At 31.9% G+C, this 13,104-nt stretch overlaps 1 protein-coding gene across 1 annotated transcript; it reads left to right on the top strand.

Moving 5' to 3' along the window:
- Nucleotides 1–5,663: 5,663 nt before the first annotated feature.
- LOC141687291 (uncharacterized) lies at nucleotides 5,664–12,824 on the top strand. The gene is made up of 9 exons (XM_074492509.1): nucleotides 5,664–5,930; nucleotides 7,266–7,490; nucleotides 8,035–8,123; nucleotides 8,329–8,467; nucleotides 10,064–10,138; nucleotides 10,643–10,764; nucleotides 10,842–10,917; nucleotides 11,657–11,716; nucleotides 12,287–12,824. The coding sequence occupies exons 2-9, from the start codon at nucleotides 7,356–7,358 to the stop codon at nucleotides 12,413–12,415; spliced, it is 825 nt and encodes a 274-aa protein (XP_074348610.1). The 5' UTR covers nucleotides 5,664–5,930; nucleotides 7,266–7,355; the 3' UTR covers nucleotides 12,416–12,824.
- The last annotated feature ends 280 nt before the right edge of the window (nucleotides 12,825–13,104 follow it).

Genomic DNA, 13,104 nt, shown 5'->3' with positions numbered 1-13,104 from the left:
CTGGAATTGGTATGTTCTCCCATTCTATTGGCTCATCCTTGGGCACAATAGGTTCACCATGAATATTCCTGTAGGGATCCACTACCCTTATGTCTTCAAATACCACAGAGGGATTTGTTGCTTGAGTTGTAGTTGGTGTGGATTCCTTAGGAAATTGATCTTCCAATTCCTTGTCAACAATATCCAATCTCCTTTTAGTTCTTTTAGCCAATTCTTTCTTCCTTGGAGATTTCTTCTGTTCTTCAACCGGCTTCCTTGATTCAGTAGCTTCAGATGGTTGAGAGGGAATTTGTTGTGATGAATTTACAGCATGTAGCTTGGCCAAGATAGCAATCTGTTCTTTCTTCTGTTTAGCCTTTTTAGCATCTAGAGCAGCCTGCTTCTTTTCCTGCTTCAATCTAGCTTTTTCTTCTCTCTTTGCTTGAGCAAATTGAGGGTGTCCAGCAACCACACAAATTTCTTTCCCATTTCTGAAAATCTTAGCAATCCTTCTTTTAGAGACTGAATCAGCTGGATCTTTATAGAAGACAATTGATCTTGACAGAAGCTTCTTCTCATCTGGCTTGGGTGTCTCATACACAGTGTCCAAGGGGTTCTTCAAGGATGATTTTGAGTAGTTTTTCCTTGGTTTAAGAATCATTTCAGCCTTTGGAGACTTGATGCAGGAAGATTGTCCTCTCTCCAGATAGTTCATGCTCATCTCATTCACACTAATTTGCTTGACTTGAGAGTGATGGATGGCTGACTTAACTGGCTCCTTGACAAGTTCAAACTTTTTCTGTATCTCCTCATCAATCTTCTCCCAGTTGACCAAACTCAACTTTTCTTTCTCAGCAACTTTCAAGTTGGTTGCTGCTGCTTGAATCTAATCTATACCATCTGTGACTGGTGGCTTTGATATAGTAATTGAAGATATAGTAATTGAAGGCACAATTACTTTACTAATTTGTATCTGAAGCTTCTCCCCCTCACTTGGTCCTTTATCCCCCTTTTTATTATCATCAAGTTGTGCTGTGGAGGGGGTTTGAGCTGCCACCAGTTTTTGAAGTAGATTAGTCTGTTGGGCTTGATGGAGATGAATGGCAGTCAAAGATGCTTCCATGGATGACATTCTTGTATCCAAGGCATTTATCTTGGTTGACAGATCATAATTTTTCCTTAATTGCCTCTTGATGTCAAGCATCGTAGCTTCTGGAAGTTTAGAATATATCCTGTCTGAAATAGCCTTCTTCATCTCCTCAATATCACCCTTCATAGAATCCACATCTCTAGCATGCTGGAGGCCTTGTATTGACACCTATAGTGATATTATTTGGCTCCTCTTGCCAACATGCATGAATGCAACATATCATTATAGTAGGGTGGACACCTACCCTATAAATGAATTTTTGGAAGGGTTCTCACTTATACAACTTTTAGCTAGGTTAAGGTACTCGAGGTGTTATGTCATTAACGATGTTAATCATACGAAATGCCAACACATTTTACCACACTTGTATAACTGTGTTGTCTCTTAATGCACGTACCCGTAGGAGAATACTTAGCTTGCTCCTTCTAGGTTCTTAGTTATTGAGTTTGCGCACATTATACTTTGATAACACTCTATACATAGGCACATCGTGTTATAATTAATTAGTTTGTATGTCTTTGTTATCATTTTTCACTATCGCAGTATCATATTTTCGAGTTCATACTCTATTTTTGACGGAATCAGATTGAAAATACAAAATTACAGTAAAAGATGGTAGTATCAAAGGGGAATAAAGAAAGAAAATCTTACACAAAGACCAGGACTATGATAAATGGTCCCTCTAAATTTTGTAATGTACTGACAAAAATTGTCACAAGATATATAATAAATTATTATAGTACTTTAACAAATTCAAATTTGAACTATTTTATTATTAAAAATTTGTTTTAAAATATTTTTAACAACCGTGCGAAACGCGGTTATTTCACCTACTTCTATAATAATGAGAAATACTTTAACAACCGAATTTACAACCTAGTTACAATAAAAACATTCAAATTATACAGTTAAATACATGGAAAAAAGCATTATAAACCATCGTAATTCTCCCCTTTAAAAGCACAAATCAAACCATGCCGTAACATACAAATTGTAATTTGATTCAACAAAAATTATGCAAGGACACTGCTTATTTTGTAGATTGAATTATGGATAACCTAATTATACAATCACATGTACAGTTAGATATTTGAGTTCGAAGGTGGTGTACGAGGAAGAGTTTGAGTTTGTGCTATATTTATTGCAGCGAGGGAGGGAGAGAAGTAAGAGTCGATAAACAAGAAAATGATCGGTTATATACACATCATAGGAATGCGGGGTTAGTGGGGTGACATTTGATATTTTGGGTATATGATATTAGTTAATTTTCTCTCGACTTTCATCTTCGGACAATTTCTGGCGGCACATCATTAACTACAATTTCACCATTGTTGGAACTCGGTTTCAACATCATCTAAAAAATTGGGAAGTACCACTTTTCTCATTGGTGAAATGACAATTTAGTCACTTAATATCTCAAAAACTTGCAAATAGGTCATTAATTCAAGTCAAAAAGCTTGTAGTCAAGTTATTTTACTTTTAAAATTTTTTATTCAGATTACTCGCTGTTACATATTATTAAAAACTTAACGGAATGCTGACTAAGTTTGGCGACTTGACTTAAATAAGTCTACCGTGACATGTATAGTCAACTAAGCAGCGTTTTGATCACTCAACTAGCTCAAATTAAACTTGCAATTTGATCATTAAACTGAAGAAAATTTCTTTAATTTAAATTTCCAGAACTAAAATTTGAATTTTAAGTAAAACAAATTACAAGCCTTCTTTTACATACAGCGATTTATGCAATTCAACATTTCATATTCTTGATAAGATACATATTTCAATTGGAACAAGGCAGTGTCTGTTCCAATGAAAACATATATCAATCTTTATTTGAATATGTTTATAACAATTTTAAACTAGCTTCTTTTAGCTAAGAACAAGAGCAGGCCACCATTGCTTCAACTCACTCTTCCAAATAATCCGAAACAATAGGCCTGGCTGCTAGCTTATAAGCTACTTATGACTTATAAGCTCGTGACAACTTATTGATGAGTGTTTGTCGAGCCAACTTATAAGTTGAATTCACAACTTATAAGCTGATAAGTGGAAAGTTGGCAGTGACCTACTTTTTTCCAACTTATTTTCATTTTTTTCACTTTTTTCTAAAGTTTTGATTTTAAAATATAAATTTTCAAATATTTTCTAATTTAAGATTCATGAACTAAGATAATTGCATTTAATAATTATTTATTTTAATTTATTTAAGTAAAAAACTTCTGACTTATAAGTAAATTTATCCAAACACTTATAAAACTTATAAGTATTTTATCAACTTATCACTTATTTCACACTTAATCATTTTAAGTCATAAGTTACTTATTTTAAGATTTCCCAAACAGGCACTAACTAACTTATATTTTTACAAAAAGAACAAAAAAACTGACCCAAAAAAATAATCAAATGGTAACTAGAAAGTAAAAAGCGTCTCAGTTAAGCTGTGCTTCAGCCTTCTTGTCATTCTATCTACTGAGCTTCTGCATTCCCTTTATGCAAAGTATACTTTTTGTGTACGGAATAACCTTAAAACTGTTGAAATAACCTTATAGTTATTGTGCTTTATCATATTTTAAATATGGGTAATTAAGTAAATTAATGAAATATTGTACCAACTAAACGTTAAATATTTCATATTTTTTAATTAGTATAGATAGTACAAATAGATAGATAGTTGTTTTATTTGGTGGCTTAAAATAACATGACGGAATTAATTAAACATACAGTGAGATAAAAGAAACCTGTGGTTTCGAAATCGATATTGAATTTTGTAAATTTTAATATTGTAATTATTATAAGTTGGCTCAGTTGACTGTGTTTTAATATATAAGTTTTTACATAATATAATACTCTCCCACTAAGAATTTATAAAAAAATTAAGTAGGGGTAAAATCAGTAAGTAGAGATTATTCGGTAAAATTAGCGTATATGAAAAAACATGTACCGACTATCAAACTTTCAATATTTCGTCTATTATAATATAGTAAATTGACGAAATATCGTACCGGTCAAATTTTTAATGTTTCGTATATTATAATATAGTATAAATAATACATATATAGATAGATAGTTGTTTTATTTGTCGACTTAAAATACATGACGTGATTAATTAAACATACAGTGAGATAAAAAAAAAATTTGGTTCGAAATCGATGTTGAATTTTGTAAATTTTTATATTGTAATTATTATAAGTTGTCTTAGTTGATCGTGTTTTAATTTATAGGCTTTTGTAAAATATAATCTTCATGTCACTAAGAATTTATAAAAAAAATTAAGTAGGGGTAATTTGGTAAAATTAGTAAATAGGGGTAATTCAGTAAAATTAGCATGTTTTAAAAAATATATGTACCGACGACGAAACTTTATTACTTTGTCTATTATTATATAGTATAGATAGATAGATAAGTAAATAAATATGATTAATGAAAGGAGATTTAATAAGTACACTTTAAATATTTGGATAACATTTATAAAATATATTATTCTATAAAGATATTTATTTTTTGTCGAACTTAAATATTTTTGATGAAGTAGTGTTTTTACAAAAATATACAATGCAAACTAATACATTTTTACAATGGTCTAATTGCTAACCTATGTAATTTTGAGAATCTCTGATAAAACTCGATCAGACTTAAATTAGAAAAAAATTCTAGCCAGATCTGATTCAACCCAAAAAAAACCCGGCAAAATTTGTCTTCACGATCTAAACAGGCTATAATATTTCTCAAAAAGTCCGACACGATCAAAATTAAAACCCAAAACCCCCGATCCGGTCAAATCACAGATCAGGTCAAAACCCGGCCCAGACCCTTTATACATCTATAGAACTATCACTCGTTCATATCTACTAGGACTGAACAAAAAACTGACCAAACCGCAAAACCGATCCAACCCGTCCCTTATTTCAGCCGACGGAGCCGAACTATCCAAAACCCAAATTTCAATTGATTTAATTTTTTGTCAACCCGAATATAATGGGTTGGGTCAAGATTCAAAAAATTTAAACCCTTACTAACCCAACCCAACCCGATTTTTTAATTATAGTACTATTATTTAAAATTTTAATTTATTTATTATTTGTAATAAATAATATATTCGAAATAAAATAATTATTTTACGGGTAACACACTATAAGTTATTGATTTTAAACTAAAAGAGTACACTGTACATATAATATCCAATAATATTTATCTTCTGTTATATTATGGGGTACACTTTAACTTTTGATTATTTTTTTTTTGTAATTTTGACTCCTAAAAATATTTAAATAATTTTATTCGAGTTTTAATCAAAAATAACTCGAACCAATGTATAAAGGGTAGAGTTGAGTTGAAAATAACTTTTTTGGTTAACGGGTTCATTTTTTAAAAACCGAACTAATTGGATTGGTTCGATTTATTACCTTTAAACCACCCAACCCGACGGGCGTTTACCATAATACATGCTCATGAGCCAAATTATAAATTTGTCCCCGTAAAGTCCCAATCTTAAAGAACACAAGATATAAAAACATGGCATCCACATGATTTTTTATTACGTAAAATTCTTTGTAAGCTCGAACAAAAATAAACCATCCAAGCACAACTCCACACGTAAGCCTATAGTCCCCATAGTTCTAATTTTACAGTTCTTGGGTCGTGACCACATTGATTAAACCTCACCATTCATGTGATTTTTTACAGTGTTCTGTATGTATAACTATTCATACTATAAACATCTAAAACACCCATTTGTTTGATTTCTTGAAAATCTATTGGGGAAACTCTTCATACTATAATCAAGCACTTGTTGAATCAGGTAAAGGGTTTTTCATTGATTTTACTGTTTTTTAGCTTCTGGGTATTGTTAAAGTTTGTATCTTTTTTATGATTGTGATCTCACTTGGCGGGGCTTGTGTTTATGTTTGTTGTGATTAGGTTGAATATAATATTGGGGTTTTATTTTGGATCTCTCTGGAAATATGAAGTTTAATTAGTTTTTTTAATAATGTGATTTGACAGTAGTTTACTGTGCATTGTTGCATAAAGACAAGCTTAAGTTATGTTTGTAACTTGTATTTTTTTCTTAAGTTATGTTTGTAACTTGTATGTGAGTATTTGCTTAGTAGTTAATGGTTGTAGCTTGTTCGGTTTGTGTTTTTGTGTTTTATTGATCATAGTGAAATATGTTTCGAATGCATGATATTTGCGATTCTGTGTCAATTCAGTTGAAGGTGTTTTTTGCTGCATATAAATGTATGTAACTGATTTTTGAATCTGTGAAAATGTAGATGATTTTTTCTTGCATAAAGATGTGAATAAATTGTAATGCTGATCCACCTAGGTGATGAAGTCAGATAATCAATTGTTTGTTCAGATAATCAATTGTTCGTTGTTTAAAATGTGTTATTTGTTTTGAAGATCTGACATGCCAACCATATTCTTCTGTGTGATGAAAGTGGCATCTTTTGCCAACTGAGTCCTTCATAAAAATTTAGAGCTAACACGTAGCTGGCTTCTCTGGCTTTTACAGTTCATGAGGAATATTAATACATTTTCCAGAACACCTTTGATTAGTTGGTGCTTGGGCAGTGGGCACTATGTATTATATGTAATTGTGTGTTATGGAGACGCAACATTCCGCAAAACCTGTGCTTTAAAGAAAACTGTTCTATTTGTTTTTTATTATTTATTTTCTTGCAGTATATTAATGGTTTTCTACAAGGTCAACGATCAAGAATTTTATCTGATGTATATCTATACACAGTTGCACACAGAGTCAAAGACTGTCTTCAGTTTTGTTTCATTGTTTCTTCTACAGTTATTGAAAATAAAATTAGCCATGTTAATTCAGACTCAACATCTTTTAGTTCTCCACCACTGTTGTCACCCAATTTTGAAGGACTATTGATGTTAATAGCCGTACCTTAACAAAAGAAAAGTAAAGGAATGATTGCAACATGAGAAACATGGTGTTATGTTGATAGACAGTCAGTAGTAATCATTGAAGCATATCCGAATTCAGACAATTTGCACAATATGTGGCATCGTGCACATGCTTCTATGATACTTGATGAAGCAAGTTTATCTGAGATACAAAATTCGGTGGATCACTTTATCTACTCAAACATATCTTCTCTTTTTTATCCTACAGGATGCTGGGTGGATAATGCGCAAATTAATGAAATTATCATTTTCTTAAGAAACCAGTTTATTATCTATATGGTCGAATAGAAACGGCTACATGGCGGTTTCTAAAAGGACTGCAACGAAGTTAAGATCTGTTCAGAATCAGGCAGTTTTGGTTAAGAGCTACTTACTTTCTGATTCGCTTATATTATACACTTCTGTCCTCAGTGGCGTATTCTTGAGCAAAATGGCAAGTTCAAATCCTGCAGTCTTTATTACTCCCTCCGTCCCTTTCAATTGTTTACATTTTTTAGAGAGTGTCCGACACACATTTTAAGGTGCATATTATGTATAGTTCTGTAATTTTTTTTTACAATTTTATTTTTCTGAATAAAAATTAAAACATTTAACTTTTATTTCGAAAAAGAAAATTGTAAAAATAAATTACATAACTATACTTTTTATGCACCTTAAAATGCGTGCCGGAGACTTCCTCAGAAATGTAAACAATTGGAAGGGACTGAGGGAGTACATTTTAGTTATTTTATTTGGCCTAGAAAAATGAATTTTGAGATGTGAGATGTCACTTCTCAATGCTTGGACAAGGCTTTGTACCTTTGCATATGTACTTGTGCAGTTGTGCTGTCAATGCATAATCTTGAATGTAGATACCAGTCATATGAGTTCTTCATGTAGTTATATGTTGTCAAACTTTCTAAATTTCTACCAAATTTGTGAGCAGAAGTTATCTTCTTATTATATTACTTAATTTTAAAAGGTTCCCACTCTTGCAGGTCTATGATTTGTCTCACTTAGTCAGCACTTCTTACTTCAGGACATATGCTAGCCTTACCAAAATTCAGCGAATCGAATGGAATAACCGGTGAGCTGAATAAATTTTGCCTTTTTTCCATTATTCCATTTAACCTTGTACTTCTATATCTATTCATCAAGTCAAATGTTTAAAGTGCTTTGTAATATTTTCATAATTCTACCCTACAGCAATTACTCTCAACCAATTAGTCTGACCTTAAATACATGGTTGTTTTTGTTGTTGTTGTTGTTGTATGCTTTTTTGTGTTGTGCAGTGGCATGTCTACCGTCCACGCTATATTTATTGCAACGATGTCTTTGTATTTTGTGTTCTGGTCAGATCTATATTCTGACCACCATCTTGCTGGAACCATCACCTTCCGAAGTTCACCAGTCTCGTCTTTTGCATTAGGAGTAAGTATTATTTGGTCTTTTGTTTAGTTTCATATGATCTTATGAATTCCTGTTGTTTATCCCTATATTCGATTTATGTATAACAATGCATAATTAAAAAAAAAAATCAAGCATTACTAGTGTTTGTTAGTCTGATATGAAAGGCATTGATAGTACATCACTTTGTTCTATTATTTTAGCCTACTAGTCACAGTGGAGTAATCCACTCCCAAGAGTTGCTTATATACAATTCATGTTATTGTGTCTATTTAGTGTAAAGTGTCCAGTGATCTAATAGTGCGATTATGTTAAGCAAAAATCAGCAAAACTATATATGTCAATCAAAGTTTATTGAGATGGGAATATAAAACCAATATTCTTAAGTAGGGATCTCTGAATTAACTTAACACTTCAAAACTTTAATTATTGCGATTTGTAATACTAATTGAAAATATTTGGTAGCAAAACCAAATCCTCAATTTGACCCGTAAAGACTCAGTTTTCGCTTCTGTAGTGTCCGTGATCAGCATCTTCAATTGTGTACCAATCAGAAGGCAGTGTGGCACAACCACATGTATATAGAGTTTTTATGCAGTAAAAAAACTAGATAATTAGAAGGAAAGTACAATAGAGTAGTAATTAGGGAGAGAATAGAAAGGTTGTCGCCAGAAGCTCGTTCGAGAGAAATTTGTAAGAGATCGCTACTTTTACACAAATAACTAGAATGCGACATTACAGATTTTACTTTTTATTAAACAGAAGGAGCTGTTCTAATATATTATCATTCTCTCTACTATTTGCTAATCTTGAAGATATTTTTCAGCCCGTATTCCAGGGGGATTTACATTCTTATCATCCTCTTTAAAGAATGATCCTCCATCATTATGATATTATCTAAACTTTGTTATGTAAAGCCTGGACACTTCCGATTATGAGCTCCTTGTCTTCCAATTCCTACAAGAAAACATTAAAACTAACTATATGAACTTCCAATTTAATTCTAAAATACATAATGTACAGGGATAAAAACCATTATAATAATCTATAAATAAATCTTTTATCATTTTTTTATTAACAAAACCAAATTTGATGTATAAAGCTTTAGTTATTTCCAATTAGGATATCCTTTTTCTTACAATAGAACATCAAAATATACTGAATAGAATTCCAACTTAATGCAAAAACACACAATAAAGAGGTATATAATCATATTAATTATCAATAAAGAAATATTTATCACTAATTAATTGAGATAAAGTTGTCAAGTATGGATTAGTGAAGCACCGACTCAGTTGCTTATTATTTTCTCTGGAGTCGGTATTTCTTTGCTGTTTCTTGGTACTGATGTGATTGGTCAATCATATTAAACCTCTATTTGTTTAAAATTATATGCAAACTGGGGAATCTTTATGTTCTCAATTGAAGAACCGAATCAGTCTGTGCTTATTTCAGCACAATTTAAACTGTCAAACAAGAACCCTACAAGCATACATGAAAAGTGAAAAGACCCTATTGTTACCATTTATATATAACAATGCAATCTCAAATTTTCTTAGATTGTCTGAATGTTATATCGTGAAAAAAGACCCATAACGGTCTTACATTTGATTTTGGCAGCTTTCTGTTGGCTACTTCATTTCAGACCTTGCGATGATCTGCTGGCTATATCCTGCTTTGGGTGGAATAGAGTATGTAAGTATATTCAAGTAGCCATGCTGTTTTCTTATATGAATAATGATTTAGATACCACAGATATATCTGCATCAACTAATACGCTTTCTAGAAACACGTATTTACATTATAGTATTGTACACAAATCATGCTTGTATCCCTCAGATCTGTGAAGTGCACTTGTTTGCTACCTATAATTGATAATGAAGTAATGAACTTGAAAGCATGCAGAAAATGTATTTTGGCCCATGCCATTCAGGTCAAAACCTCGCTATACCATTATTAACAATAATTCTGATCATCATCATGATGTGGCAAGAACTTCCTGCTTTACACCAAAACCAATTACAGTCTGGAATTTAATGTAATTAAATAAGTATCGTGTTATTATTTTTGGTTGCAAAAGGTTTCTCTTTATCCAATACACATTCTCGAAGATTCTGGATTAGTTTATGTGAATAACATAGAAAACCTGTAGATGAATATTGGCTGTCAATGTGATGACCTTACTGCATATGCATTCAGGTTATTCATCACTCTCTCTCTGGGATTGCTGTAGCATATTCTGTGTTTACTGGGGAGGGTCAGCTCTATACATTTATGGTCCTCATTTCTGAGGTGACAACTCCAGAGATAAACATGAGATGGTATGTTAGGACTTATGAGTTTATCGATCATCTTTGATCACATGCATGTGCAGTTTAATAAATCATATATCATGCAGGTTCCTAGATACTGCTGGTTTGAAGAGATCTAATGCATATCTGATTAACGGGGTGGTGATATTTTTTGCTTGGCTGGTGAGTGTGTCTTTCATAAACAGAAAAAATAGCTTTTGTAACAAATGCAACAAAAAATATTAGATGCGTCTGGGAAAGATAGTACACTATAGTTGCTCTTGGCACACCATGATACATCCTGGCTTACATGACACTAAAATTTATTTCTTGGTTTGAAAAATCTTTTATGAAAGTACACAGGCACGAAAGTAAAACAAATTTACTTTCATGTTTGGATTAGCAGTTTGGTTAAACAACGAAAGTACATAAAAAAATTATTTCTTTTATTTTTAATAATATTATAAATTTTCATTCTTATTATTATAATTGAATATGAATATTAAAATATAAGTCTGTACATTGAGGTTCACTATGATACAATTGTAAAATTTTATTACATCTATATTTATTTATTATTATTTTTACGCAAGAAGTACACGAATCCATCTACTGTTGTGTACGAGTGTAAACTGTGATAGATACTAACGTGAAACATGAAAGTATACAATACAAAAGTAAATATCTAGACACAATTGCCAGGCCTAGATACGTTACATGTTGACCGATAACCAAATATCTACTGCCACCATGGGAAAATGTTATTCTTAATTCCAGCAAATTTGCATGCTTACCACATGGATATATAAGATTCTACATAGTTTTCAGCTAATCCTGTTATCTTTTCTACAATCCTTTTCGCCTGTCAATTGAATGTTTGATTATTAGTAAGGATACTTTTTGTTTCAATTTTGTGATGCAGGTAGCAAGAATTTTGCTATTTGTTTACATGTTTTACCATGTGTATTTGCATTATGATCAGGTACATTCTCCTGAACTATTTCTATCCAAGTCATCTAGTTGACTCAATATCTACATTGGACATGTTCAACTGTGTGTTCTGATGCATGTTTCTCTAGCATGTGATTAATATATTATAAATAAATTATAAAAGCGACGTACTTGTTCCAATGCCTACCTCATGTTGGAAAATATAGAATGAAATGTGTTGAAGTGTAGCATCTATTATCAGTTCTATGAACAATTAAAGAGGGTTCTGTGTGGCTTGACAAAAAAAAAGGAGGGTTATGTGTGTGTGTGTGTCATCCTTTGTTGAACTGTTCCCAATATTTGTCCTCAACTTTATGAAAATCATTTCATGTTATAGCATTTTTAAACGATTTTCATAAATGCTCACTGTAATAGTATTGAAACGGAAGAGGATAGCCACAGGTTAATTTTGGTTTCCACTATAAATAAACTTCAGTATATATCTAAGCATTTTAAAGTATATTATGAGCCGTCTCCACTAAAAAAAAAACTTATGTTCTAAATTTTGTATTTCATTGATTTTGGATATGCACATAACCTTTGATCCGTGAATGAATGGCAGGTCATGCAAATGCACATTGTTGGGTACCTTTTGATATTTCTCGTGCCATCTGCACTTGGTATCATGAACCTGATGTGGTTTGGGAAAATTATTAAGGGATTGAGATCGACAATAGCGAAGAAAATATGAAAGTTATCATACCTAGTCACATTGCTGTCTCCAAAAGTTTTCATTTCACAAAACTGATACCGGTAGTCTACTTGTATAAATTAGTAGAGGGAAGATGAGAGCAGCTTGTTTTGACAAGATGGAAACCAACTACTGTAAATGGTTATATATATGGTTGTGGTTGTCTTGTGTTTCTTGCTGTTAAAATTTTGGTACTGTAGTCTGTAGGTGTTCATCAAACTAGTTTTGGATTTTTGAAGCACTTGGCTCAAAACTCAGAAGGAACAATTTTGTCACAAAGTTTAGTCTGCAGCGGAGTTATCATCATTGAGCGCCAATTTTCAACTGTCTACTATGTCATTTAGGAGATATTTTGCTATTTTGTACAAACATCATGATTAACTAATGCATACATTTATATTACACTGTTTCATGTGCACTTCATTTATTGTTTTGTTTTGTATTGGAGATGTTTTTACAGTAGTAATCCGAAACCCATGAATTTGTGTTTGTAAAACATATGAAAGAAACATATAAATGAAAGCCACTGTTTGAATCGCAAGGACACGGTATATTTTGCAGAACTTTACCCTATTTTGCTTAATATTTCTCAAAGTGTGTTGAGAACCAACAACAAAATTTACCTGAGGAAAATAAAACCTTTTATCGCCCCTGAATTACCATTGACAAGTATGCAGGCATGATAGAAA

This window comes from Apium graveolens, chromosome 9 (assembly GCF_009905375.1).
Source record: "Apium graveolens cultivar Ventura chromosome 9, ASM990537v1, whole genome shotgun sequence".
Classification (NCBI taxonomy): Eukaryota; Viridiplantae; Streptophyta; class Magnoliopsida; order Apiales; family Apiaceae; genus Apium; species Apium graveolens.
Note: the sequence above shows the minus strand (reverse complement) of the source record. Positions and strands in the feature narration are given on the sequence as shown.

Bases quoted from the DNA above. Each gene is read 5' to 3' on its own strand.
- LOC141687291 (XM_074492509.1), top strand. From the start codon at position 7,356: ATGGCGGTTTCTAAAAGGACTGCAACGAAGTTAAGATCTGTTCAGAAT. The intron at 8,468-10,063 runs GTAAGTATTATT...TGATTTTGGCAG, and splicing joins TCTCGTCTTTTGCATTAGGA to CTTTCTGTTGGCTACTTCAT. The intron at 10,918-11,656 runs GTGAGTGTGTCT...TTTGTGATGCAG, and splicing joins TGATATTTTTTGCTTGGCTG to GTAGCAAGAATTTTGCTATT.